We start from the raw sequence: 24,572 nt of genomic DNA, 5'->3' as shown, positions 1-24,572 counted from the left end.
TTTAGACAAGCATAGTCATCAGCTAGGTTTTTTTTTTGGCGAGAACTCATTAGCTAGCTCTGGCTGCGTTGTTTTTTGTTTGGTAGTTATTTTTCTTTTGAGGTGGCCGTGAGATCAAACAACCATACAAGCGCAGTAGTTTCTAGAAAGCCCACCCATATACTTACGGCCCACAATTAAAAAATTGAAGGCCCACTTGCTTGCTTGGCTCCTGGCCCAGTACTGGTGGAGCGAGATGCAGCCCCAAGCAGCGATCAATCCGACAACAACCATACGAAGTTATGAACCACCTCGAATTAGTATCAGTGGCGGCTCCAGGAATTTGCAACCGGGTATTCATGTGTATTCATTTTGTCAAAATCATTGCTGCTTTTCAAAAATTGTCACTGTTTTGCTAAAATCAACATTGTTTTGTAAAAAATCATAGGTATTCACATGAAGACACAAGAATACCCCTAGCGCCGCCCCTGATTAGTACCACCTTATTTATAAATACAAAATCACTTAAACGGGATGAAACTAAGAATATCATCTTGTTTTATAAGTAGGTATAGATATAGATATAGATTTCGGTCATGAGGATTGCCCAACCAAACATGTCTATCTATACCTAAATTACAAGCAAATTTGGCGAGATTGCGAGCCTCAAAATTATAGTTTCTGTGCAAGAAGAAAAACTAGAGCGACGAGCTATGATTTCATGCGTGATCGCTGCATTCGGACCGCCTGTCCGATGGTTTATGTCGTTGACAGTACCTTGGCAATCAGAGGCAACCATAATATTATGAACTACCAGATCATCAGCCAAAGCTAACACTTCCCTGCAAGCATATGTTTCCAGGATCGTTGGGTCTATGATGCCTGGATAAATCACTGCAGAAGACCAAGGTACATGTCATTGTGGTTGCGGCATAGAGCTGCCACTGCCCCGCCTCGCCTGTTCCTTGCTATGGCTCCGTCGACATTCAGCTTGATGATGCCCACTTCTGGAGCGAGCCATCGCTGGGTTTGATCATGGGTAGAGCTTGGTCCAGCTGGCCTCACCACCGTAGCTGGAAGAAGGGGATTATACATGTGCAACGGGACCCACCGCATGCGCTCGAGGTGGCTCGACCCAGCCCGGCTCGCAAAAAATGGCCGATTCGGCCGTTCCTCCAGAGCCAGCCTGAGGTCTGCTTTGAGGTTCGTGCGGGCTAGGTTTTTGATGCAGCCCAGACAACCAAACAGACCGGATTTTTTTCACGCGGGCCTGGCCCGACCTAATGCGACCAATCAAACGCGTCCTCAGTGAGCTTCGAATGATCCAACAAACTGTACAGTTCAAACATCCGGTTTTTAGCACTAGGCTCTTCAAACTCTGCCATTTTGGTCCTTAAAAAAACAAACTCTGCCATTTTTGAGACTATGTCCTCGTCAGATAGTGCCCACGCACACCTAGCCATAGTGCACGATATATTAATGCATGTCTGCATGAATCCTGGCAACCACACAGGGGGCACGCATCTTGGAGGGCCATGTTTCGGTGGTGTAACACATCCATAGTTAGCAGCGAATGGCATGCCGGCCTCCATAGAATTTTTTTAATCTTCGAAGGTAGTGACATCTTCCACAGCGCAGTTCATGCTTTCTCATTTTCTCCTGCCGATGTCCCACTTCTCCCCTCTAACCATTCTTAACGCTGCATCTTTGTTCTGAACAAACATCTGTAAGCAGAGCTAACAGTAAACCTTTCCTTCTTCTCCGGATACCATGCCCAAAAGTCATTCGTGTTGCGAGTGCAAATTGGTATTTTCAAAATTGCGTCCACATCGAAAGGGATGAAGACCGATCGGATGAACTCCTCATTCCATGACCCCGTCGTAGGTGACAGTAGCTCCGCCACTTTCCTTGGGGGACATGTACAAGGGACGTAATCGGTCTCGGTGTAGATTCTTTAGGAATCCAGTTGTCTGCCCATATGTCCGTAGTCTGACCATTACCAATCCGCCTGATGATACCTTGCTTCAACACATCCCTTCCCTCGAGTATAACACGCCAAATCTGTGATGGATGGGACCCAAGCTCAGCCTCAAGTAATGTCGTTTCCGGGAAATAACTCGCTTTGAGTATTCCGGCGGCACTCAAAGATAAAGGCTCGTGAAAAAATCTGCAAGCCCGCCTCGCCAATAAAGCAAGGTTAAACAGCTCTAGATCTCTGAATCCAAGTCCTCCCAATTGTTTTGGTCTTGTCATCACATCCCACGAGACCCAAGCCGGTTTTCTCTCTCCTTGCTTGCATCCCCACCAAAACTTTCGGATGATAGACTTTATATGATCACATAAACCTCTTTGGAGTTTGGAACAAGACATAGAATATACAGGGATCACTTGGGCTACGGATTTGATGAGGACCTCCTTGCCGTCCACCGATAAACACTTGCTCATCTAACCTTTAACTTTGTCCCATACCCAGTCACTTAAATATTGAAAGGTTCCATTTTTCTAATGCCCTACATCTGTGGGCATCCCCAAGTACCTGCCACTCAAAGATTCATTAGGGACATGAAGGAAACCCTTTACTTCATCTCGTACTATCTCCGGGGTCCCCTTGCTAAAGAAAATCGATGACTTGTCTCCGTTTATTCTCTGTCCCGATGCCATACAATATGACTCCAGTAGGTTTGATATTTCCCCTACTCCATTAATACTTGCCCTGAAAATCAACAGACTATCATCCGCGAATAAAAGATGGCTCACCAGCGGAGCCGATGGTGCCACCTTAATGCCGGAGGGGATGATTGATTTTGTGATTTCAAACATCTCCTCCTGAGTGAACTCCTATTCAAGTGTCAAGATGGTGGCATCGTTTACAAGCTTTTGGATGATCTCGCTCAGGGTAGAATCCATCCATAAGGGCTCATTTGGTAGCCCATGATCCTGCCGGGATCCCCGTAAAAAACCAGGGCGCAAAGCCCATCGGGCAAAGCGGCCCATGGAAAACCTATCAAGGCGTTTGGTGGCTCGCTCAATGGGTATTTCCGCCCTAATCCACATCCTTTCCCCGGGTGGAAGATCCAGGCCTAGAGAGACCAGGACAAAATCCACGACTGGCGCTCTTTCGAGGCGACAACGCGAGGCGCACCTACCGATTTCCTTCGGAGACTATTCTGAGCGCTATGCCTCCAAGACCATCTGCTTTCCGATGACAGAGATGGGTCGGCAACCATGCTTTTCTTTCCACCAAAATCTCGAGGCCAGAGGAATCTCTGTCGAGTCCTGGCGTTCATCTTTCTCTTCATTCGACAAGGTCCTTTCTGGACGTGATCTCCTCCCCTCTCCACTGTCATCCAAACTGATGTGGCGATCTCCCGTGGTGGGAGAAGAGGATCCCTGATGGCCATGGAAATCGCCCCGGATTGGAGCCCTGGGATAATTTCCTCTTGCAACCAACTTATGCCTAAATCGGGAGGAGAAAGCTCAGCTATCCTAGCTAGTTCATGAGCTACTTGATTACACTCTCTAACACAATGTTCATATATTACATGGTTGAAATCTAAGGACATAAAAAACAATCATCAAATATTGCACTAGCGACTGAAGATGAGTAGCCATCTTTCAAAGCCTCAATCACCTCAACGCTGTCTGAATTAATTTCGATCTTGGTGACGCCCACTGTACGTGCAAGCAGTGGCGATTCCACTAGGGAGGCTTCAATAAGCTTAAGCCTACCCTTCAAAATCATATTTAAGCTAAACATACCGCTTGACAAATATATTCTGATGCTTTACATGCAACAATTGCACTGCATTTGCTAATTAGACTTAGGAAATTTACGTTTTAAGCCTACCCTCCAATGTCCTGCTAGATTCGCCACTGCGTGCAAGGTTCATGCCAAATCTGACCGTGGTAGCCTTAGCCGTGAAGGAATCAAAGCATATGTCAATCTTTTCATTAGCAGCAACAATAAACTTTCATGTGTGGTCTTGCAAAACTGCTCCAACTGTTCTCTCTAGAGTATCCACATCATACCCAGCATCAACATTTAACTTCATATACCCATGTTTGGGCTTCACCCAAGCAGCCACTCTCCGCTTTGCTTTTGGACTGCATGAAATGATGAAGTTTGCCGCAAGACTTCTAACTGCCGCGTTTATTTGGTCTGCACCCTGAGTTGGTTCTCCATGGGTTAACTTCCTTCGCTCATACCACAAATAGCAGGTAGGAGTGACCAGTCTGGCGGTGCCGCTGTCGCTAAGACGAAGGTGGGCGGGCGAACAACGAATCTCTCTCTTTTATTTTTTGAGAATCACGAGGAATCTCTCGTACGTGCAGAGGCAATAGGCTTGCTTGGAAGATCTATAGGTGTCTGCCAACAGCCCAGGTCTGGCCAGACATGCATTTCCAGCCCGATTAACCATAACGGTTCTAGGCAAGTCTGACCCCTAAAAAAAAGGCAAGTCTGTGGAGTTGTCTAAAAAAAGGTAAATCTGTGGAGCAGCAGCCCAAGAAACACCAGGCTTGGCTCGAAAACGTACGACTGATCGATGTAATCAGACGGTCAGGGACGTCAAAACGCCGTGAGCAGTCCTAGCTCATTCCGTTATACTGTTTTTTTAATAGCATTAAGGCCACGATCGAAAATCCCCTAAACACATGCTTTATTGTCAGTTTCCGCAAAATCCACACCACCACAACCAAACCGCAACAATGAGGTTTCTCTTCTTAACAAAGGAACCCCAAGCAAGGTAATGCACCGTGCCAAATCATGCAATGCATAACCTAGGTTAAAGGAACATCACATAAGCTCCAGATATATCTCGCTAGTGCACACCAGAAAAGTAAGCGTTTGAGTGACGTAACTGCCACACAAAATAAACAATTTTACTCCCCATGCCAACCTCCGTGTAATAGTGTATCTCTAGTTAGAATGCTACACTTCAAGCATCTCTAGCCGATACCCTAAACTTTAACTCTATATGCGTCCATATAATTAATCGCTTATAATTTGAGAAGTTAAACGGAGACCGGACCTAACCAAACCCTACGTGGAAGTTTCTGTTCATCTTCTTCTTTCTTCTTCTTCCTTCCGGTGACTAGCCTAGACAAAGACAACGACAGGGCAGAAGAGGCGCTTGATATGACGAGGGGAGACTGGAACGGAGGCACATAGCACACACCACCATGCCGGAGTGCCAAACACCGCGCACGCACACCAGCTGGAGTATGTAGGCCACAGAAGAGACCACACACACAACCGCCCAGACACACCAGGCACACACAATACACACAAGCTGCCCGCTCCATGCACACACACACAACACATCTAGTATGAGCAGACCATGCATGCAGCTGGCTGGACAAGCATGTGCACGCCGATCAGACACAGCCGCCCTCGAGCATGCACACACATACTACTCCCTCCATTCCAAATTACTCGTCGTAGAAATGGATGTATCTAGAACTAAATTACACATCTAATATGGAGAGTTGGGAAATGTTCACCAATCATAAAGTTTTGACGAGCCACCGAGAAAGACCCCATGGTTTTGAACTCCAGGTTCTGATGTTGCTCCGCTGTGATGGACTCATTGTTAATCATTATGATGACATGTGTAATCACCACGATAGATGAAGACGGCTGGCTACTACTGTCATGACGTGGAACCATGATCCTCCGTGGCATTTAAGGTCTCCACCCACCCATTCTCAGAGCTACCAAGAACTTCATCAGTACCAAAAATAACATCTCGTCGGTGGTTTCACGTTTGAGCAGTGCTGCATACCTCTGCTCACTGTTGCTTGAGGATTGCCACGCGACGTTCGTGTTAGTCCTGCTGCGCTTGCGACCGCAACACGGCCATTGCTTGAGCCAAGTAAGAGTGTTAATCCCACAGGAGCACATGAATTAGTCTTGTAGAGTTTAAATAGCGGCGCGTGCAAGTTAAATGCAATCCAAAACAAAGTGGAAGCGAACAATAATATTGGGTGATGGCCGTGAACGGTGAAATAAAATTGCAAAAATAAAGTAAAGTAACTCGAGAAGTGAATGAAGGTTGTTGAAATCATAGGACTAAGGCGTCACAGGAAGTTCGGATTCCCCACTAGTATGCGTCTACACGACTGGTGCCTAAGCATAATGCTACATTAAATTCCTAATCGACCTTATATGTTTCTATTTGTGGGCGGAGCCAAGTACAGATACGATACACGCGGCAACTCCGTATCACATACGCCGCTGCCATTCATCCCCACCCGGTTATTGAATGAAAATTAAGGATTTCCTCGTGGACGTAGCTAAAAGCGGTCTTTGTTTTACCATTGCTACAATGATCAGGGAAGAAGGGAGATAGGCCTTGTTACGAACCTAACTCCGCAACCAGCCGCCATTGCAGCAGTAATAACCTTCCGTCCAAAGTTGGCATATGTTGGATTGGATGGTCGACTTCACCCAACATAAAAAATACTATTAACACAAACATGCAAAGTGGATATCAAATCCTAATACCAAATGATCTTATTCATAGTAGGGTTCCTCCATATCCTCGAGAACTAGGGAAACTACTCGCACATCGAGGGTACAAACATTACGAGACCAACCTTGATGAACATGGTGATGGCACAAAAGTAATACAAGATTGGATCCACATCAACTACTGTATTTACAAATCGGTGGAGATGAGATGCTGGTGTTGGAGATGATGATGATGCCCTCTTCATGCTGTATTGCGGCGGCGGAGTCCTTGCGTTGATTCCCCCCTTCGGATGCCTTCCAGAGGCTAGGGTACTGCGCTCTGGATGAGTTTCTAGACTCTGTGTGTTTCTGTTCTCCGATCCGATTCCACGGGGTGAAAGTAGTCGACGAAGAGGAGGCGCTGGCACATGGTACGACCGCTGGTACGAGCGCACACTCGTACCAGATGATGTCTTGCATTGTGGAGGCACTGCGCGGCCTCTAATTTCTTCCTATGCACTCCATTCTTTTATGATAATAATATATCACATTTATTGACATGATTTTATCACCATTTCCTCGAGTTCTTTCCTTAGTACATCATTCGCTTCCAAAAATGCATCATAAGGAAAACCAACAAAAAGACACGCACGAATGCAATAAAATCCCACAAAGCCTACCATGTAGGCACAAAATAAAGATAAAAAATATCACATAATTTGGACTAATCAACTACCCTAAGATTAGAGGTTTGCTCATCCTCGAGCAAATGTCGCAGCTTGTATGAAAGAGGTCATCTTGATTATGAGATGCGGATAACGATAATAAATGAGTCCATCACAAGATTACAAAATCCATAACATATAAATGATCATAACAGGCACTATCATATCTCCACTTAATCATATGATCATGAAGGATTTCACACCTTATTCTATCGGTTAGCAGACATATCACAAGTCCATGCGGTAATTCACCCTTTTTCCAGGCGAGCAAGTTGCATTGGTCTCTCGGTTTTATTTTTATTCCCCTTCTCTTTTGAGGATCAGGCCTATGCCCATGTCACATATGATTTTATATATTTTTGTGTGACATGAAAAGCTAGGTCTGGTTCCTTGTAAAAGTAATGGTTTTTTGGAAATGTTAATTTTATCAAAGAGAGTTTTACAAATGAAACCAATTTCTCTTCATCATTTTATTTGGCCGGTGAAATTGTTCACACTGATTTAAATTAAATTTTTGAAGGAACTAAACTGAAATAAAAGGGATCTATACCATCTACTCTCTCTGTATCAAAATATAAGATGTTTTTGCAGTTCAATTACAGAGGTAGTAGTTGCCAATCTCTCCTTTCCAATCGATATTAAAGATGTGGAAGACTTTACTCATCTCCAAGTGGAAATACATTAGCACACAATCTAAACCATGCATATAATATGATTTTTTGGAATATTATAATAAAATACCCATCATAACATCCGGTGCTCATTGGATATAAGTATCTTTCCTCAATGAAAAAGAAGCATCATGGTCCAACTTTTATTTGAACTAAAATTGTGATAAAACTTTAATGGGTCAAATAACTAGAGAAAAAGATAAGGGATAGAAAGGGCCTAAAAAATCCCTCCAAGCTTAACATGCTAAGTCGGTTGGATTCATTTAGTCTCCTTTTTATTTAAATCGGAGTTCTTGGCAGGCGTTGACAGGGTGATGTTGGTGAGTGTGTCAAGGAGTAGCTTGTTGGTCAGCTCCAGGTTCACGATGCAAAGCTTGTACACACGAAGCATCTCATCTTGGTCTGCAATGATTCTCAGGCCCATGTTCAATGCCGCCCACGTTTTTGGCGCGAGTGTGTATCCATCTCCTTGGTTTGTTCACGCAAGATATTATTTTTAGTTTTGGAACTACTAGCTTGTACCTTTGGTTCGTAGGCGTGGTGTTGGACTGATGTAGGATTCGCGAGGAATTTCTTCCTTGAAGGTCCTACGGCGATGCACACACCAATGGTATGTTCCTTTTGTGCCTTGGGGTCAATCTCCTGGGACTCCTCCATTGGTTCATGAATAGTGCAACCACTAAAGCCACACCTACACATGATGATTGGATTGGTCTTGACGAAGTTGAGATGATTGCCAGTGTTGATGACCTTGACGGACTCGATGGGGACCGACTCCGGCTTCTTGTTCCCTGTACTTCCTCATCATTTTCTTGGTCCTAAAAGGGCTACTCTTCTAGTTCCTTCCCCGAAGAGGACCAATCGTGGATGCGACGTGACCTCTCCCTCTTATTGCCGGGAGAGTCATGGCCGCCGAGTTCTAGATCCCCATCCTCACGGGAAGAGCTCTGCATCTTGTCCCATGAACGCGCCATTGCTTCCTGCACTCCAAACTCAGGAAAAACTTTTGATATGTGGGTTTTATTAACTCTGGAGAAGAAGGAGGCAATGGACCAGTATATATATGAGGCAAAGTTTGAAGGTAATCTCAAGATAAGGAAGATTAAAAAGAATTGAAAACAAACTGAAAAATTGGGAATAATCTGAACAGAATTGGAGCCGTGTCGTGATTGATGACATCTGGTACGAGCGCATGCACTCATACTAGTTTTTCGCCCACGGCAAAAAGGAACAGAGCCTATGACGACATTCGGTACGAGCAGATGCGCTTGTACCGGCGCTCGTACTATCTTGTTGAATCCGCGGAGATACTTTTTCACGAGACAAAGTAAACATTAGAGATTTTGGACTAGAACAAAGGACAGCCAAAGGTACGAGCGTGGGTGCTCGTACCATAGTTCGTGTGTTCAGAAACCAAGGACCGACAAAAGGTGAATACATTGACAATCCGTTGGGTAAGCTGCAACAACAGGGACCTCAGTGATTGATTGTTGAGGATCAACTCATGCATAGAGAGGACAATTAATTGAAGGCAACCGTGGCGTGAAGAAGACATCAAATGGGGGCACACAGTAGGAACTATGAAGCGGTGCTCATGTAGCATGCTGGCCGAAGATGCTTCTATAACTGACTTGATGAGCTTATCATGCAGGGCCTCCAAGTTGTACTGAACACTTTGAAGGCATATCAAGTGCAAATCTACATGTCATGATAAATCAAGTAGGTTCATCATCATGAAATGCGGAGGTTGCACCTTTTTGATGGATTTGATGAACTATGTAATAGTTTGATGTTGTGGATTGATGAAATTGTTGTTATGTTTGTTTTGGATTCATTTGAGATGAGTTGATATTGTTCGTCTCAATATATATGCATTGCGGGGACAAAAAAGGTGATGCGACTCTCCTATTTAAGGGTTGTTGTTGGAGATGAACATTTTCTGGTGCCCTAAAAATTAAATCACTTCTCAGTGCCCAAATTTTACTACACCACTATTTTGTGCCCTATTATAGGGATGCCGGTGGAGATGGCTCTAACAAAGAAACCCCCAAGAAGGTATCACACCACACCAAATCATGTGGTGCATAACTTGGTTCAAAGGCACATTCCACTAAGCTCCAAATACATTTCTCATGTGCACACTGAAAAATAAACTGATCAATTGACTCATCTGCCATACAAAACTTACAGTTCGTTTCCCCATGCCAGCCTCTAAGTAAAAGTGTATCTCTAGTCAGAATGCCATGCTTACAAATGAGCCATGGCAATACCTTTACTTTTAGTGGTATCTTATTTTTTCACATCCCTCTATTTGAAGACAAAGGGAAGGAAGCATACAACTGCTTATAGAACAAATGAACTGTAAAACCTTTGTTTGGATCCAGTATCCAGAGCATCAGATTTGTTGAGAAACAATACATGGTCAAGCAAGATCCTTAACTCTAGTCATTTTTCCAACAACATACACACTACCAGCAAGTTACTTCTGAACATGCAAGTCACGTCTAAGAGATGGTGATGTCATATATTGTTTAAACCTAATAGTCAGCATGGAATCCCTTAGCTACGGATCATTCCAAAAACTAGTATTCAGACCATTCACCACTTTCTTCCTACATAAAGCATAAAGCACATGACCAATGGTGGACCCAGACATTGAGATTTTCCAGGGCAACGGACGACGGCAGAGATCAATTGCTCTGGCCCACTGATCACTAGGAAGGAGTATTGTTGATTCCTGGAATGCTTAGCAAGGTTATTAATAGTTTAAGTTGCGCGTGGTTTCAATTCACGGAACATGAATTCAATTTTTTTGAAATCGGGATGGAGCTCGCTCGGTCTAACAAGCATGTTGATAACAGTCCAACTCTGTAGCACTTTTGTTATGGTGGGCTTGGCAAGATTCATGTACTAGATTAGGCCATGCTTCACGTGACCTGCATGTCATGAATCTCCATGTATGCATCCAAAGGTAGATAGAGGTGGAGCCCGGTTCCCATTGTTCTACCAGACTTTGCCTCACTAGGCCAGGTTCTTTCGGGTCACCGTGCAAGTGGGACACTAAGTGGGAGACCTGCGTCTGCCCCACAATTATCGCATATACTATATGTTAAGTGGGAGGCCCACATCTACCCACATAATATGTGGGACAAGTGGGTTTAGGGGACATCCCACATACCACCAACATTCACAAAAGCATAATGTGAACACTTTCAGTTTTGCTCTGTGTTACTACCATTCCTTAGACTACAAAGCTAGGAACGGTAAATGAAAATGACATGCCAGTAATCTGTAAGCCTACCCAGATACACAAATTGGACATAACACATGCAAAGTCATGACTCTTATTTCTAGCATGACAGGCAGCAAGTAAATAGTCCCTTGCCAGCACAGTGAGATGGAATGTTCACGTTGATGCACAAATATATGAACTGTAACAAATATAAATAACACTTCAGAGTATACCACGTGAACAAAGCCTTAAAAACAATACTACAATTCACAATAGTAAGAGAGGGCATTTATTTCATAACATAAACTATCAGGCTAACATGAGCTAAAACCAACACACTTTGAGTCTAGGCTTACAAGCTCCAACGATTTTCCTTACCTTTTTGCATAGCAAACTTAAGATGACAAGAACAATCTTTAGCACAACAACAATCTTTAGTAGTTCAACAACAATCAGTGGAAGTGCACAACTAGACAATCAGTGGACCACATGTACTATACTAATAAGAAGGCCAATTATAAAGTTAGCAAATGTACGAAAAGTTGATTTATACACATATTCAACCAAGTTACACATATTCGTCTGTAGGCCGGCTCCTGTGGGTTGCACCCACGCCTGGCCTAGAGCTCCTCTGCGGGCCTTGTTATCCATGCCTCATTGTTTCATGGAGAGCAGGGAATTGTTCATCGTACATAGAGTTTTGACGAGCTACCGAGAAAGGGTGCATGGTTCCGAACTCCAGGTTCTCATGCTACTCCGTTGTGACTGACCGGTCATTGACCATTGTGACCGCAGGTATGACCATCACAAAAAGTGAAGAGGGTTGCCTGTCCCCGCCGTGACGAGGAACCATGATCCTCGATGGCATCCATGTCGCCACCCACCCATTCTCAGACCTGTCTAGAACTTTGTTAGTACCAAAAAATATGTTGTGTGTAGTTTCAAGTTTGAGCAGGTGTCTGTCCTGCTACGCTTGCGATCGTAGCGTACCCATTTGTTGAGCCAACATCCGGCCTCCTGTCTCCGTAACCCGCGTCTGATTGCCTCTGCCTTTGCACCCTTCCCCTATCGTGCTACGACATGTCCCTGTTGGTGTCCCAGCCCTGCCAAAGTAAATTGTATAAATGGCGAGCAGTCGAGAATTGAATCAGCCAACTGCATATAGAGCTAAATAGAAAAGTGGGAAAAACATTTTCCCAAGGTTTCTTATTGTTCTGGGGATGTGTGTGTCAGTTCCATGCGACTGTCGAAAATCCCACATAGTTGGATAGAATACCACCCCGCTGGAGAGAGCATATGTTCCGAGTGGTCTCGAATAGTTCCGCGCAAAAGGGAAAAAGACATCGAGTCAACTTATTGAAAACTTGAACAGATCATGCACAAAAAGGATCATGGTCCAAGGTTTCTTACCATGTCATGCATGTAAGTGCTAGCTCCATAAGTCTGAGCATCTCCTCAGTGTTTGGAAACCAAGGACCAGCAAAATGGGGATATGTCGACAATCTGTTGGGTGGAATGTGGGTTCGAGGCGACGACAGATCATCCGCTTCAACTTGGAGCTCAACGGTTGGTTGCCGAGGAACAAATCCTATGCCGAGAGAAGGAGGTAGTCGTGGACATGGAGATGACCTCAGATCAATGCGCATAGTTGGGACTACAAAGCGATCCACATCCAACGCACCTGCTGAAGATGCCTCTGTAACCGACTTGAGGAGCTTATCATGCAAGTCCTCCAAGTTGCACTGAACACTCTGTACGCATGTCATGTGCCAATCCACATGCCCTGAGAGGTCCAATAGGTTCATCGGCGTGAAATGAGGAAGTTGCACCTTCGCTTAATGGACATCGTTCTGGTTTGACCCATTAACGGGGTTAGAACCAGAAATATCATGACCATTCTCCAAGGAAGAGGATGAATCGGAGTGGCTCCTGAAGTTGGTTAAACCTACAACAAAAAAAATGATGAATTAATGGTCCGGTACCTTCTTGCAATAACAATCATGTTGAAATACCCAAATTTTGTGCCAAATATGATCTTTAGCATGAACTGGAAAATAACCTACCTGAGATCCGATGAATTTTCTTTTCATCTTCATCCATGCAAGAAATTCCTAGGCTGGACACATCTTCGCCGTGTGCATTTCCAGGATCAGGCATGGCTTGGGAGAGACTTTCTCCAAGGTCTTGCCTTTCGCCCCGTCCATGTGTACCCAACGTATGTATACTAGATGCGTATGCGCGCTTTGCCGCGCCGCTTGCCTTCAAGCGGCTCTCTGGTAATTACTCTTTTTTTTTGTGTGTTTAGCTAATCTACTTGTTAGTGTTTTTAAGTAGAGTGGTCATCCTAAGGTTTCTTCAGTGTTCATTGTATTGGCAGAACACCGGTCAGGCACATACATATAGTAATAAAGATGGCTAAAAGCGACGAGGTGTTAAAAGAAGAAATCAAAGGTAAGTCCAAGCGAAATCCTAGCAAGAGATAGACAATATATCATGAAACCATGGTTACTAGTGTAGTGTGACTTGAAACCGCCACTTCAACGAAAACAACACCACAAAGGTTTGAAACTGTGCTACAGACCTTCATGCTAGTGGGTTGTAGTTACAGTAAGCATGAACGAAAAAAAATCCAAATACAAGAGAAAAAATAAATAGTACACTAAAAAGAAATGATAATTTGAGCTGACCACTGCTTCTTGCGTAGTAGTGTAGTGCAGCCGCCACTGCTCATTAACACATTGAGCTGAAACACCATACGGTTACAAATTCTTTTCAGTCCTTCATGCATCGACGTTGTAAAAAAGAGATGAAATAAACAGGAATAAGCAAAATAAAATCAAAATTCATGCAAACAATGAGAAGATCGGGCAAAACCCACCAAAAAAATTGCCGTGGAGAAGTGCCTCTATCCCTTTCCCCTCCTCTCCTGGTCTCTGCTGCAACTGTCACTTCAGAATTTAAGGGAAAGCGCGGGCCCCACAACGACTGAACGATCACTTCTCCTACAAATCACATCGCGTGATCCAACAGCCACAAATTCGACTGAACTCAAATTGATTTCAGTCGAGAGAAAAATAGCAAAACCAAGTGGACTCAGCACCCCAAGACCCCCTAAATCTTAGGTAATTCAATGTTTGAGAAAAATACATAGTTGAACTCAAATTGAAAAATACATAATTCAATGTTTGAGAAAAATACATAATTGAACTCAAATTGAATTCAGCACCCCAAGACCCCCTAAATCTTAGGTAGGCAAATTGTGTCCCAGACTCCCAGTTAACCAAGTGCTATTTTATTTTCTGTTACCCAAGTGTTCCTGCCACAAAAGCCTTTCCCTAAAAAAACCAATCCTTTTCTCATTCCCCCTAGGCAAGCCATAGAAGGACGTCATATGCATAGGCTTATTGCCAAGAGTGGCATTGAGCAAAGCTAATCTACCAGCCATGGTAATGAACTTACCCTGCCAGCACTTGACATCTTTTCAATGTCATCCTCCACCCCTTTCAATGCTAGCAGGGGTTTGAGTTGCGTTGGTTCGAGGCAGAAGCAGCCGCGGCCCGCGTCTCTTAGTCGCCGACCACCATAGGAGCAGGACTCAGCCCCTGCAGTTCCATAAATAAGGCTAATATTGTTGCAACCACAATGCATAGGAGCAGCAACGCAGCATATAAACCATGATGATCATGGAGAAGAACACATCAGCATTCCACACGGGAACAAAGAGAGGCATTGTTTTCTAACTACTTTTTTTTATAAATGCTAAATGTCTGATCCACAAAGGCTACATTTTTTTGTCATTTTCTATTTTTGCTAATTTTTTTGGGTTATACATATATATAAAGCTACGGAGGGTGCAGCCAGCGCTCGCATTGCACTGCACTAGAGGCCGCCCTCTTCTACACTACAGATAATTAACAACAGCGATAAAAAGTACCGGAATTATTAGAGTTTTTACAACACACAGATAAACATGCTATCACCAGGAATCCAGATTGTTTGTTTATGCCGCCGGACGAAAATCCTGCTCCATCTCCTCGAGCACACCACCATCCCCTCAACCAAGTCATGAAGTTAAGCTCTCCCCTTGCACCGTCACGATTAGTTGTATGTCATCTCAACTCTACCATGTCAGCGGCGGGCCGCAGCTTGGAGAGGAGGGAAGTCAGCGTCGTACGGGTTCTCGGTCTCTAGGGGAGGGAAGTCAGCGTCGTCTTGCAGCTGGTAAGGCCCGGCAGCCCTGCACAAGTTCCATCAGGAAGCAGTGTTAGTTAGAAGATGATAGTTTGGTTTCATAGTGCAAGAATGAACATGAGACTCAAGTGCATGAGCTAGGAACATTACTGTACCTGTTTTCGGCCGCACTGGTACCGGGCCGAGGGCTCTGCGATGTGGAGGCAGCGGGGGATCCTACGGGCCCGTTCTGGGTCGCACCCACACCAGGCCTGGGGGATGGCATGTGGGGCCAGCTCTGGATCGTACGCACAACAGGCCTGGGGCTATGTACCGGCAGGTTGGGCCAGCTTTGGCTCATAGTCGCACCGGGCCTAGGGCTCTGCACTGCTGCTGACCCAGAGGCTTCTGCAGGCCAGCTCCTGGGGGTTGCACCCGCGCCTGGCCTGGGGCTGCTCCTCTGCGGGCCTTGTTGTCCCTGCCTTGTTGTTTCATGGAGAGCAGGGAACTGTTCGTCGAACACAGAGTTTTGACGAGCCACGGAGAAAGGCCCCATGGTTCCGAACTCCAGGTTCTCATGCTGCTCCGCCGGGACGACGGGTGTGATCACCACGGCAGGTGAAGAGGGCTGGCTGCCGCTGCCCTGACGAGGAACCGTGATCCTCGGCGGCATCCGCGGCACCACCCACCCATTCTCAGACCTGGCAACAACTTCGTCAGTACCAAACAAACATGTTGTTCGATGGTATCAAGTTTGAGCAATGTTGCATACCTCTGCTCATTGTTGCTTGAAGAGGCACCCTGGTGTGGATTGCCTCGCGTCGTCGATGTCAGTCCTGTTGCGCTTGCGCCCGCAACATGCCCATTGCTTGAGGCAACATCCGGCCTCCCGTCTCCGTAACCCCGGTCTGATTGCCGCGGCCTTTGGATCCTTCCCCTATCGTTCCACGACTTGTCCCTGTTGGCGTTCCAACCCTACAAGAGTAAAGTGTAAATGGCAAGCAATCGGAAATTGAATTAGCCTAATGCAAACAGAGCTAAACTGAAAAGTGGGAAAAACATTTTTCAAGGTTTCTTACTGTTCTGGGGATGTATGTGCCGGTTCCACGCGATTGAGGGAAATCCCACATAGCTGGATAGAACGCCATCCCGCTGGAGAAAGCATCTATTCCGAAAGGCATCGAGTAGTTCTGCACATAAGGAGAAAAAGACATCCAGTCAATCTATTGGAAACTTGAACAGAAAATGAACAAAAAGGACCATGCGCCAAGGTTTCTTACCATGTTATGCACGTAAGTGCCAGCTCCATAAGCCTGGGACATGTCCTCGGTGTTTGGAAACCAAGGACCAGCAAAAGGGGGATAGGCCGAGAATCCGTTGGGTGGAATGTGGGTACAAGGAGGCGGCGGTAGATATTCCGGTTCAACTTGGCGCTCAGTGATCGGTTGCCGAGGAACAACTCCCGCGCCGAGAGAAGGAGGCGGCCGCGGGCATGGAGACGGCCTCGAATCAGGGCGCAGAGGTGGAACTACAAACCGATCCTCATCTAGCACACCTGCCGAAGACGCCTCTATAACCGACTTGAGGAGCTTGTCATGCATGGCCTCCAAGTTGTACTGGACACTTCGTATGCATCTCATGTGTAAATTCACATGCCCTGAGAGGTCCAGTAGGTTCACCGGCGTGAAAGGAGGAAGTTGCCCCTTCTCTTGATGGACACCGTTCCGGTTAGAACCAGGAACCTCGTGACCATTCTCCGAGGAAGAGGATAGATCGGAGTGGCTCCTGAAGTTGGTTGAACCTACAACAAAGAAATGGTGAATTAATGGCTCCGGTACCATCTTGCAATAGTAATCATGTCAAAATACCCAAATTTTATGCCAAATATGATCTTTAGCATGATTTGGAAAATAATGTACCTGAGATCCGATGAGTTCTCTTTTCATCTTCACCCATGCAAGAAATTCCCAGGCCGGACACATCTTCGCCACGTGCATTTCCAGGCTCAGGCATGGATTGGGACCCACTTTCTCCAAGGTCCTGCCTTTCGCCCCGTCCATGTTTCCGCAGCGTATGTGTAAAAAACACATAGACTTCTTCTGCGATACGTTCGCAAGGCAGCTTGAGAATATTTCCGAGCTTCTCTGCGCCAGCTGCAAAGGCATCCCGTATGACACGAGAGTTTGCTGCATAAAATTATGTATATGTTAAGTTCAACCAAATCATCCAACTAACAGAAAGGAAAGTGTGTACCCCACAATCAAGATAGAAAACAAAATGATGGATCATCTTGGTTATTCTTACCTTCGCTGATACTCGTGCCGAGGTTGTTATCCCCCTTCAAGGGGTCAACAATGTTCAGGTACTTCAGACGCAAGTCTGGATCACGCCTATCAGAACCTGGTGGAAGCTCAAAAAGCTTACGCAGTGAGCGCTTGAGGGGCTCCTGGCTCAGCAGTAATTCCTCATTTGAGGCACTAGGCCCAGCTGCAAGTCACAGAGATTTTATTAATTACATAAGTGATTAGATGCCAGGTGATTCACATAACATAACAAAGCAAAATGATAGACTAGCATGACTCACCGGTGTCGTTGCGCAGGGGGACAGGGCCAGCTAAAGTAAGGCACTGGTTGTCCCAATCAAACTTGCTGTAGTACAGCAGAAACTTGTACAGGGCCTGTTAAACAAAGAAGATACAGTCAAAAAACACTTCAATTTGCACATATTGTGAAGTTACTTGGATTGTTTTCCGAGGAATTACCTGCAAAGGGCCATGTATCGAGCTGTGGAAAAGGTTGAAGATGTACAGAATCAACACCTCCAATGCGTACGTAGACATCAACCAATGGTTGGATCCATGTATGTTACCCTCGTGGTAACACCATGCCTTGATCAGGATGATGCTCCGCTTGAACAGATGATCCTTCCCGACCTCTTTGTTGACCTGAAACAATAACGCACATTCAGGTTAGGGGTATCTAAGTTACTCGTGTTATTTATACAAGTTTTCGGGTATGTATTTGGGATGAATTTTTTTCCAAAATGAATCGAATAGTTCAGATCGCGTCCACGTACCAGCTCAAGGAAACAGAGGGTGGACACACCGCCGACTTGGTTGAAGGAGATGTCCATCACAAGGTTGTCGATAACACATTTGATTATCTTGACCTGGGTACACAAAAACAATGACATAAGCTTAGAGAATTTATTGAATATCAGTAGAAAATATAACTATATAAGGACATAGTAAAGAGCATACAGTTTAAAAAGTGTCTTTCCCACAACCCCTCAAAAAGGTATCTTTCCCACAACCGCTCAAAAAGTGTCTTTCCCACAACACCTCAGAAAGTGTAGTACTTCCCACAAATTGACAAATACACCGATAATTTGATTTGGAATTTCAAATGGAGAACTCACCTTGGCGTTAATGACCTGAATGTCCCTCAGCGCAAACTCGGCGTCGTCGCTGCTCTGTTCGGCTGCGAGCAAACAACAGACGTCCTGGACGAAGCTGTCGTCCAAGTTGGTGTTCGTGATTATGGTGATGTCGACATCACCATCGGGGAGGTACGTCTTGAGCGGCACCGACCCGAACGGAAACACCTGCATTGTTAGAAGAAAAATGAGTTAAACACTTATCACAAAAAAATGTGTCAGCACATTCTAGTAGTGTGTATCGTAAAATTGTGCGTAGAAATTAAGCGGCACGAGTATCGTTGCAATTTTTAACAAGACTACGGATTGCCTGCCAAACCCAATCAACTCTACACTAGACGCGCATAATAGTGGTACTCACATTTTTGTGTTAAATACAGGTGCGCCCAAGTCCTCCCATAAAAGTGTACGAAGCACATTTGAGTGCAACGGCATGGAAATCTTGTAGACGGACAAGCGCCGTAGACGCAGCATGCAGGGAATATAATGCGTGCGTGTGCAGCTGTACGTGGGGAGTCATGCGACGGCGGACAGTGACGGCAGCGAAGCAGAAAGGCTGGACCCTTTTCTGAGTGTTTCTTACACATCAACGTCGTAATCAGTACTAGTGGGGTACTTGCGCCGGTAAAAATGATGAGTACTGAAGCTTTCTTTTTTTGACGGAAATAGGAACTGTCCGAAGGTGTGTGTGTGTGGACATGTGGGGGGCTCGGACACTGTCCGCGCACATATGGGACACCCGCTCGGGTACATTTTGTGCTTGCTCGTGCTCGTGTGTGTCCACGCGAGGTTGCCGCCAGCCTGAGCTCAAGCTGTTTCGGCTACCAGGGCTGACCCGGTACATGCGATCGTCGTGGCACCTGGATGTGCATGTGTTGCAGTGTGGTCTTGCCGTGACGTCGGTGTTGTGCATGCTTCGGTGGTGTCGCACACACCATACTTGTTGAAATGCCTGAAAATGGGGAAGACATTTTTGAGGGTCTGGTTGTGTGCCCGGACAAATTGGGTTCAAATCAGTCATGTCCGGAGAATGTCCGAACATGTCTATGGACATATGGGACACCCGAGTGTGCATGTGCTACTGTGTGTTCTTGTTGTGGGAAATTGGGGATTAGGGTTGAGGATGGGGTTAGGGTTGGGGCAGCCGGGCAGGGATTAGGTTTACCTAGCTTGGGCCTTGGGGGTTGAAGGAACTGCGCCTTTCTTTCAGTTGGGATGGGTACTAGGGACCCGAATTTCTGTGGTGCGTGCGGTTGTGGTTGTGGCGGCCGCCTTAGCCGCATCATTGGGATAGGTGGGGCAGCCGGGCAGGGATTAGGTTTACCTAGCTTGGGCCTTGAGCAGTTTGGGTACTATGACTAGGAGCTCAACTGAATATATTTGGGTTTGTTATATTGCTATTTGATGTAGTGCTTGGGTTTTTTGGGTTTGGGCTTTGGGTTTGGGTTTTATGCCTGGCCCAACTCGTTGACATGTTTGAAATGGGGAGGACACTTTTTGGGTGTGGTTATGTATCCACACAAATGGTGGTTCGGAGCGGACATGTCCGAACTCTATGTGGACGTGTCCGTGGACTTATGAGGGCCCAAGCACAATCTAGACTTGTACGTGAAACCTGGCCGTGATCATATGAGACACCACGGACAATGTCTGTACGTGTCCATGAACTATTACTATTGGACTAACCACTTCATCAAATATTAAAAATAAAGCAATGCTGTAGTAGGCGGAAATAAAAAAAAGACCAGGATAAGCATGGGTTAATAATTAACTAATTAACGGATGGATCGTGTCATGATATCCTAACCTAGACGACAAGAGCATTTACCTTCCTACATTTTTTATCCATTAAACAGCGATTTAAGTATCCATCCATGTTTTCTTAAGAAAAGTCCCGTTTTGAATATAATTCTACTTACTTTTTTGCAATATTTTTAAAAATATATGTTCCTGCTTTTTTTATCCATTAGAACAGCACTTGAAGTATTAACCCATGTTTTCTTACAGAAAAAGCCCCTTTATTTTATTTCGAACGTGATTCTACTTATTTTTTTTCCAATCTTATTCTTAAAAAATGTTTCTGTTTTTTATCCATTATAACAGCGATTTGTAGTATTCATTCCCATTTTTTTACAAAAGCCCCTTTCTTTTATTTTGAGTATGATTGTACTTATCATTTTTCCAATCCTTAAAAAAACGTCCTGCTTTTTAAATTCAGTTTCAATTATTCTCATTGATAGACCTACCTTAAAGCATATGTTACTAACACATTAAAGTTTTCGTTTGCTTCTATTAAGATGAAAAAGTGAAAAATGGATTTATCACATGCTGCAAAATTCAGAACAAGTTGGAACCGTTAACTAGATTTGTTTTGTAGTGTAATAGTGAATGACTCTTAAATCAGTATTTTATGGCCCCTTTCTTTTAATAGGATAAAAAATTATTATGACTTTATGCTTAATCCCGGTATAGGTAAACTTTAGGTTCGAACAACATTATTATCCTATAAGATCCAAATACTTCTGCACTACTAGTTCTAGTTCTAGGTGTATAAATAAACAAATATCAGGATAATCATAGGGTGATGATTAATTAATTATTAGCAGATGACAATTAACTAATTAACAAAGACGAGCAATATCCTATCCTAACCAAAAATTCCCCAAGCACCTACGAGGGCGGGCGGCGGCGGCGGCCGGACCCCTCATGCTCCAGGTGAAAGCGACGGTGGAAGTACTACACTACGGCACGAAACCCGAGGCCGAGACGCGGCACCACGAGGAGGATTCGGGGCCGGACGAAACGGAAAGACCTTTTGGGTTGGTTATAATTGTGTGCGGGACGGGGCTACGGAAGCCCGGGCGACGACGAAGCGAACACGCTGGACGGGCACGCAGCGGGACAAACGCGCGAGGGTTTCGCGTGGGGGAGCAGGGGTGGGGGGAGGGGGGAGCAGGTACCTCGCACCCGAAGGTGGTGCCGATGAGGTTCTTGGCGTAGTCGATGACCTTGTGCCGGCGCCGCTCCGCCTCCTCCGTCGGGTGCAGCCGCAGCACCACCTCGCGCGCGGCCGCCTCCGCGGCCCGCAGCGGCGGCGGGATGACCGGGGGCCGCCGCCGCGGCGCCATCAGCATTATCCGGCGCGGCCGTGGCTGCTCCTCCGGGACCGGGACCGGGACCCAGCCGGGGCCTTGCGCGTGGGGGTGGCTCGCGGGCGGCACCGGCAGCGGGTGGCTCAGGCCCACGCCGTAGGGCTGGACGCCGTAGTTGTGGTGGAACATCCCGTCGCCGCCGCCCCCGTAGCCGTACCCGTACCCGTTGTGGCCGCCTCCGTAGCCGTACCCCTGGTGCTGGCCGCCGCCGTAGCCGTACCCCTGGTGCTGGTGGTGGCCGCCTCCGTAGCCGTACCCGTGGTGGCCGCCCCGTCCGTAGTCGTTCCAGCGGTGGTGGTGGCCGCCCCGGCCCCCGCGCCCGCCGCCGTTGCCGTTGTACTGGTGGCCGTGGCCGTGCCCGCCGTTGTGCCCGCGGCCGCCTCCCCCGTAGTTGTGCACGCCGCTGCCCCGGTGGTTGGGCCTGGCGGGGTAGGAGGACGCCATTGGAGCAGGGGCACGCCGCCGCGGCCGCGCGCGGGGGCAAATCCGCGGTACGCACCCGGTATAGAAAGCCCTGCGGAATCGAGGGGGTCAGCATCAGCACAAGGCACAAAAATTCCATACCCCCCCACAAAAAATTCAATTTCCTCCACGTAATCCAATCACTTTCCCCTTTCCAACCTTTCCCTCTGACGCCGACGGACGGACGTGACCCCTCGATCGGTCTCAGTCCCGATGGGGGCCGCCGGATCTGGCTCGTACTTCCCTTGTCCCTACCAAAAACCTGGCGATGGTGGGGCTGGAGTTGGGTGGGTGGGGGGTATGGGTCTACTCTCTCTGTGTAGTGTGCGGTACGAGGAGGAGGATTCGGGCGGTGGCCGAGAGGGGAACGGAGCTGGGTGATGGCTGGGTGGCAGAGACAGGAGAAGAAGAGAAGCACTGGCACACTGGTACTGGTGCTAGTGCCGCTCTGGATCTGACTCTCTGTGCACTGCGAGTGTGAGTTGGATGTGTCCTGAGCGCTGCCGAGGACCGGTTTATATAGCGTGGCCGAGGGCCGGAGCGCAGCCCCTGATGTGAGAGATGTGAGTTATCTGCTGATGCCCATTTATTTCATGGGTTTTATGCGGCATTAATCAGGTGCCCGGGATACGGCCAGTGCCAAAACAAGGAGGGGCTGCTGATATCTCTGCGATTAATGCCGCGCCTTGGTGGTGCATATCCGGGGAGTGGATTCCATCTATAGAGAGCAGGATTAATTGGATGGCGCGGGGAGATATATGAGGATGCGCTCGCAGTGTTGCTGAAAATCCTAAGAAATATTTCGCGGTTAATGATGGCCAGTCATTGGCAGTCAAAGCATTTTGTCAGCATGCACACTATGCGCATGGATCTTCTTTGTATTTTGCCACCTACCCAAATGTGCTACGGGGGTAGTGTGTTACTCGTATCCCCACAATATATCGCGTAGTTAATGATGGTTAGTCATTGACAGTGGAGTATTTTGGCACCGTGTAATCTATATGCATGGATCTTATTTTGTGTAGGTGGCGGTTGGTGGGGGAGAGGTTCTGACCGTTGGTTCTTATTGGGCCAAAGGGCTGGAATGGTGATTTCTTTCTTGGGGCCAAGAAACCAAGTGTGCAAAAAAGGCCCTAAAAACCCCACTAAACACTGTGCAAAAGAAAAAAAAAACCATAAACCCTAAATACCATGCAAAACAAAAGGTGGCGGGAACTAAATTCGTTAAGCATGACATTAGGGGGGAATGCAGTAGATTCTATTATCGTTAGAGCGTTTTTGGTAACGGAATGGGCGGCAAAATGCAACTAGAATATAATTATTGCGCGTGACGTACGAAAATAGAACGTACGGTATTGTCGTTACTAGGTTTGCACGAGTGGATTGCTCGGGAAATAAAAGTATATAATTAGGACGTGTGGCGTTACCTATCTGATTCGATGGCCTCATTCGTTTAATTGTAGATTTAACGCCGACGACAAATACCAAAAGCTGGTTGGTGCAAGCGCTTTCAGTCGCGGATTGGGCGGCAAAACACAACTATACAATATAATTATTGCGCGTGACGTTAGGGAGTACAACGAACGGTATTGTCGTCATTACTAAGGTTGCACGAGTGGATTCGTCGACGAAACGCGACAAAAAGATATACTTAGGAAGCGTGGCGTCATAGGAAACTCTGTTTCATTTGACGGCGTCACTGGTTTAAATGTAGCTTGAACGCCCACGATGGATACCAAAATTTGCTTGGTACAAGCGCTTTCGGTTACGGATTGGGCGGTAAAACACAAATATACAATATAATTATTGCACGTGACGTTAGGGAATACAACGAACGGTATTGTCGTTATTACTAAGGTTGCACAAGTGGATTCGTCGGTGAAACACGACAAAAGGGTATACTTATGAAGTGTGGCGTTATAAGAAACTTTGTTTGATTTGATGGTGTCACTGGTTTAAATGTAGCTTGAACGCCCATGATGAATACCAAAAGCCTGTGGATTGGGCGGCAAAACACAACTATATAGTATAATTATTTTACGTGATGTTAGGGAGTACAACGAACATTATTGTCGTCATTACTAAGGTTGCACAAGTGGATTCGTCAGTGAAACGCGACAAAAGGGTATACTTAGGAAATGTGGCATTATAGAAAACTCTGTTTGATTTGATGGCGTCACTGGTTTAAATGTAGCTTGAACACCCATGATGAATACCAAAAGATGGTTGGTACAAGCGCTTTCAGTCGCGGATTGGGCGGCAAAACACAATGCACGTGACATTAGGAAGTGTGG

The 24,572-nt window shown here is 46.1% G+C and overlaps 1 protein-coding gene across 1 annotated transcript; it reads right to left on the bottom strand.

Annotated features, from left to right (window-relative positions):
* Positions 1-14,829: 14,829 nt before the first annotated feature.
* LOC119357604 lies at positions 14,830-22,260 on the bottom strand. Its single transcript, XM_037624497.1, has 12 exons — positions 21,625-22,260; positions 18,647-18,832; positions 18,305-18,397; positions 17,991-18,173; positions 17,813-17,906; positions 17,533-17,715; positions 17,148-17,414; positions 16,509-17,029; positions 16,308-16,418; positions 16,001-16,203; positions 15,405-15,929; positions 14,830-15,295 (listed from the first exon to the last, which is right to left on the bottom strand). The coding sequence occupies exons 1-12, from the start codon at positions 22,258-22,260 to the stop codon at positions 15,187-15,189; spliced, it is 3,111 nt and encodes a 1,036-aa protein (XP_037480394.1). The 3' UTR covers positions 14,830-15,186.
* Positions 22,261-24,572: the final 2,312 nt, after the last annotated feature.

The sequence above is a fragment of the Triticum dicoccoides genome, chromosome 2A (assembly GCF_002162155.2).
Source record: "Triticum dicoccoides isolate Atlit2015 ecotype Zavitan chromosome 2A, WEW_v2.0, whole genome shotgun sequence".
NCBI lineage: Eukaryota > Viridiplantae > Streptophyta > Magnoliopsida > Poales > Poaceae > Triticum > Triticum dicoccoides.
The sequence above is the reverse complement of the archived record's forward strand: the minus strand, read 5'-3'. Positions and strand labels throughout refer to the sequence as shown.

Coding starts and splice junctions, on each gene's coding strand:
- LOC119357604 (XM_037624497.1), bottom strand. CDS start 22,260: ATGGCGTCCTCCTACCCCGCCAGGCCCAACCACCGGGGCAGCGGCGTG. Junction 18,174..18,304: donor CCCTCTGTTTCCTTGAGCTG/GTACGTGGACGC, acceptor TTATTGTTTCAG/GTCAACAAAGAGGTCGGGAA. Junction 15,296..15,404: donor ACCAGTGCGGCCGAAAACAG/GTACAGTAATGT, acceptor GAACTTGTGCAG/GGCTGCCGGGCCTTACCAGC.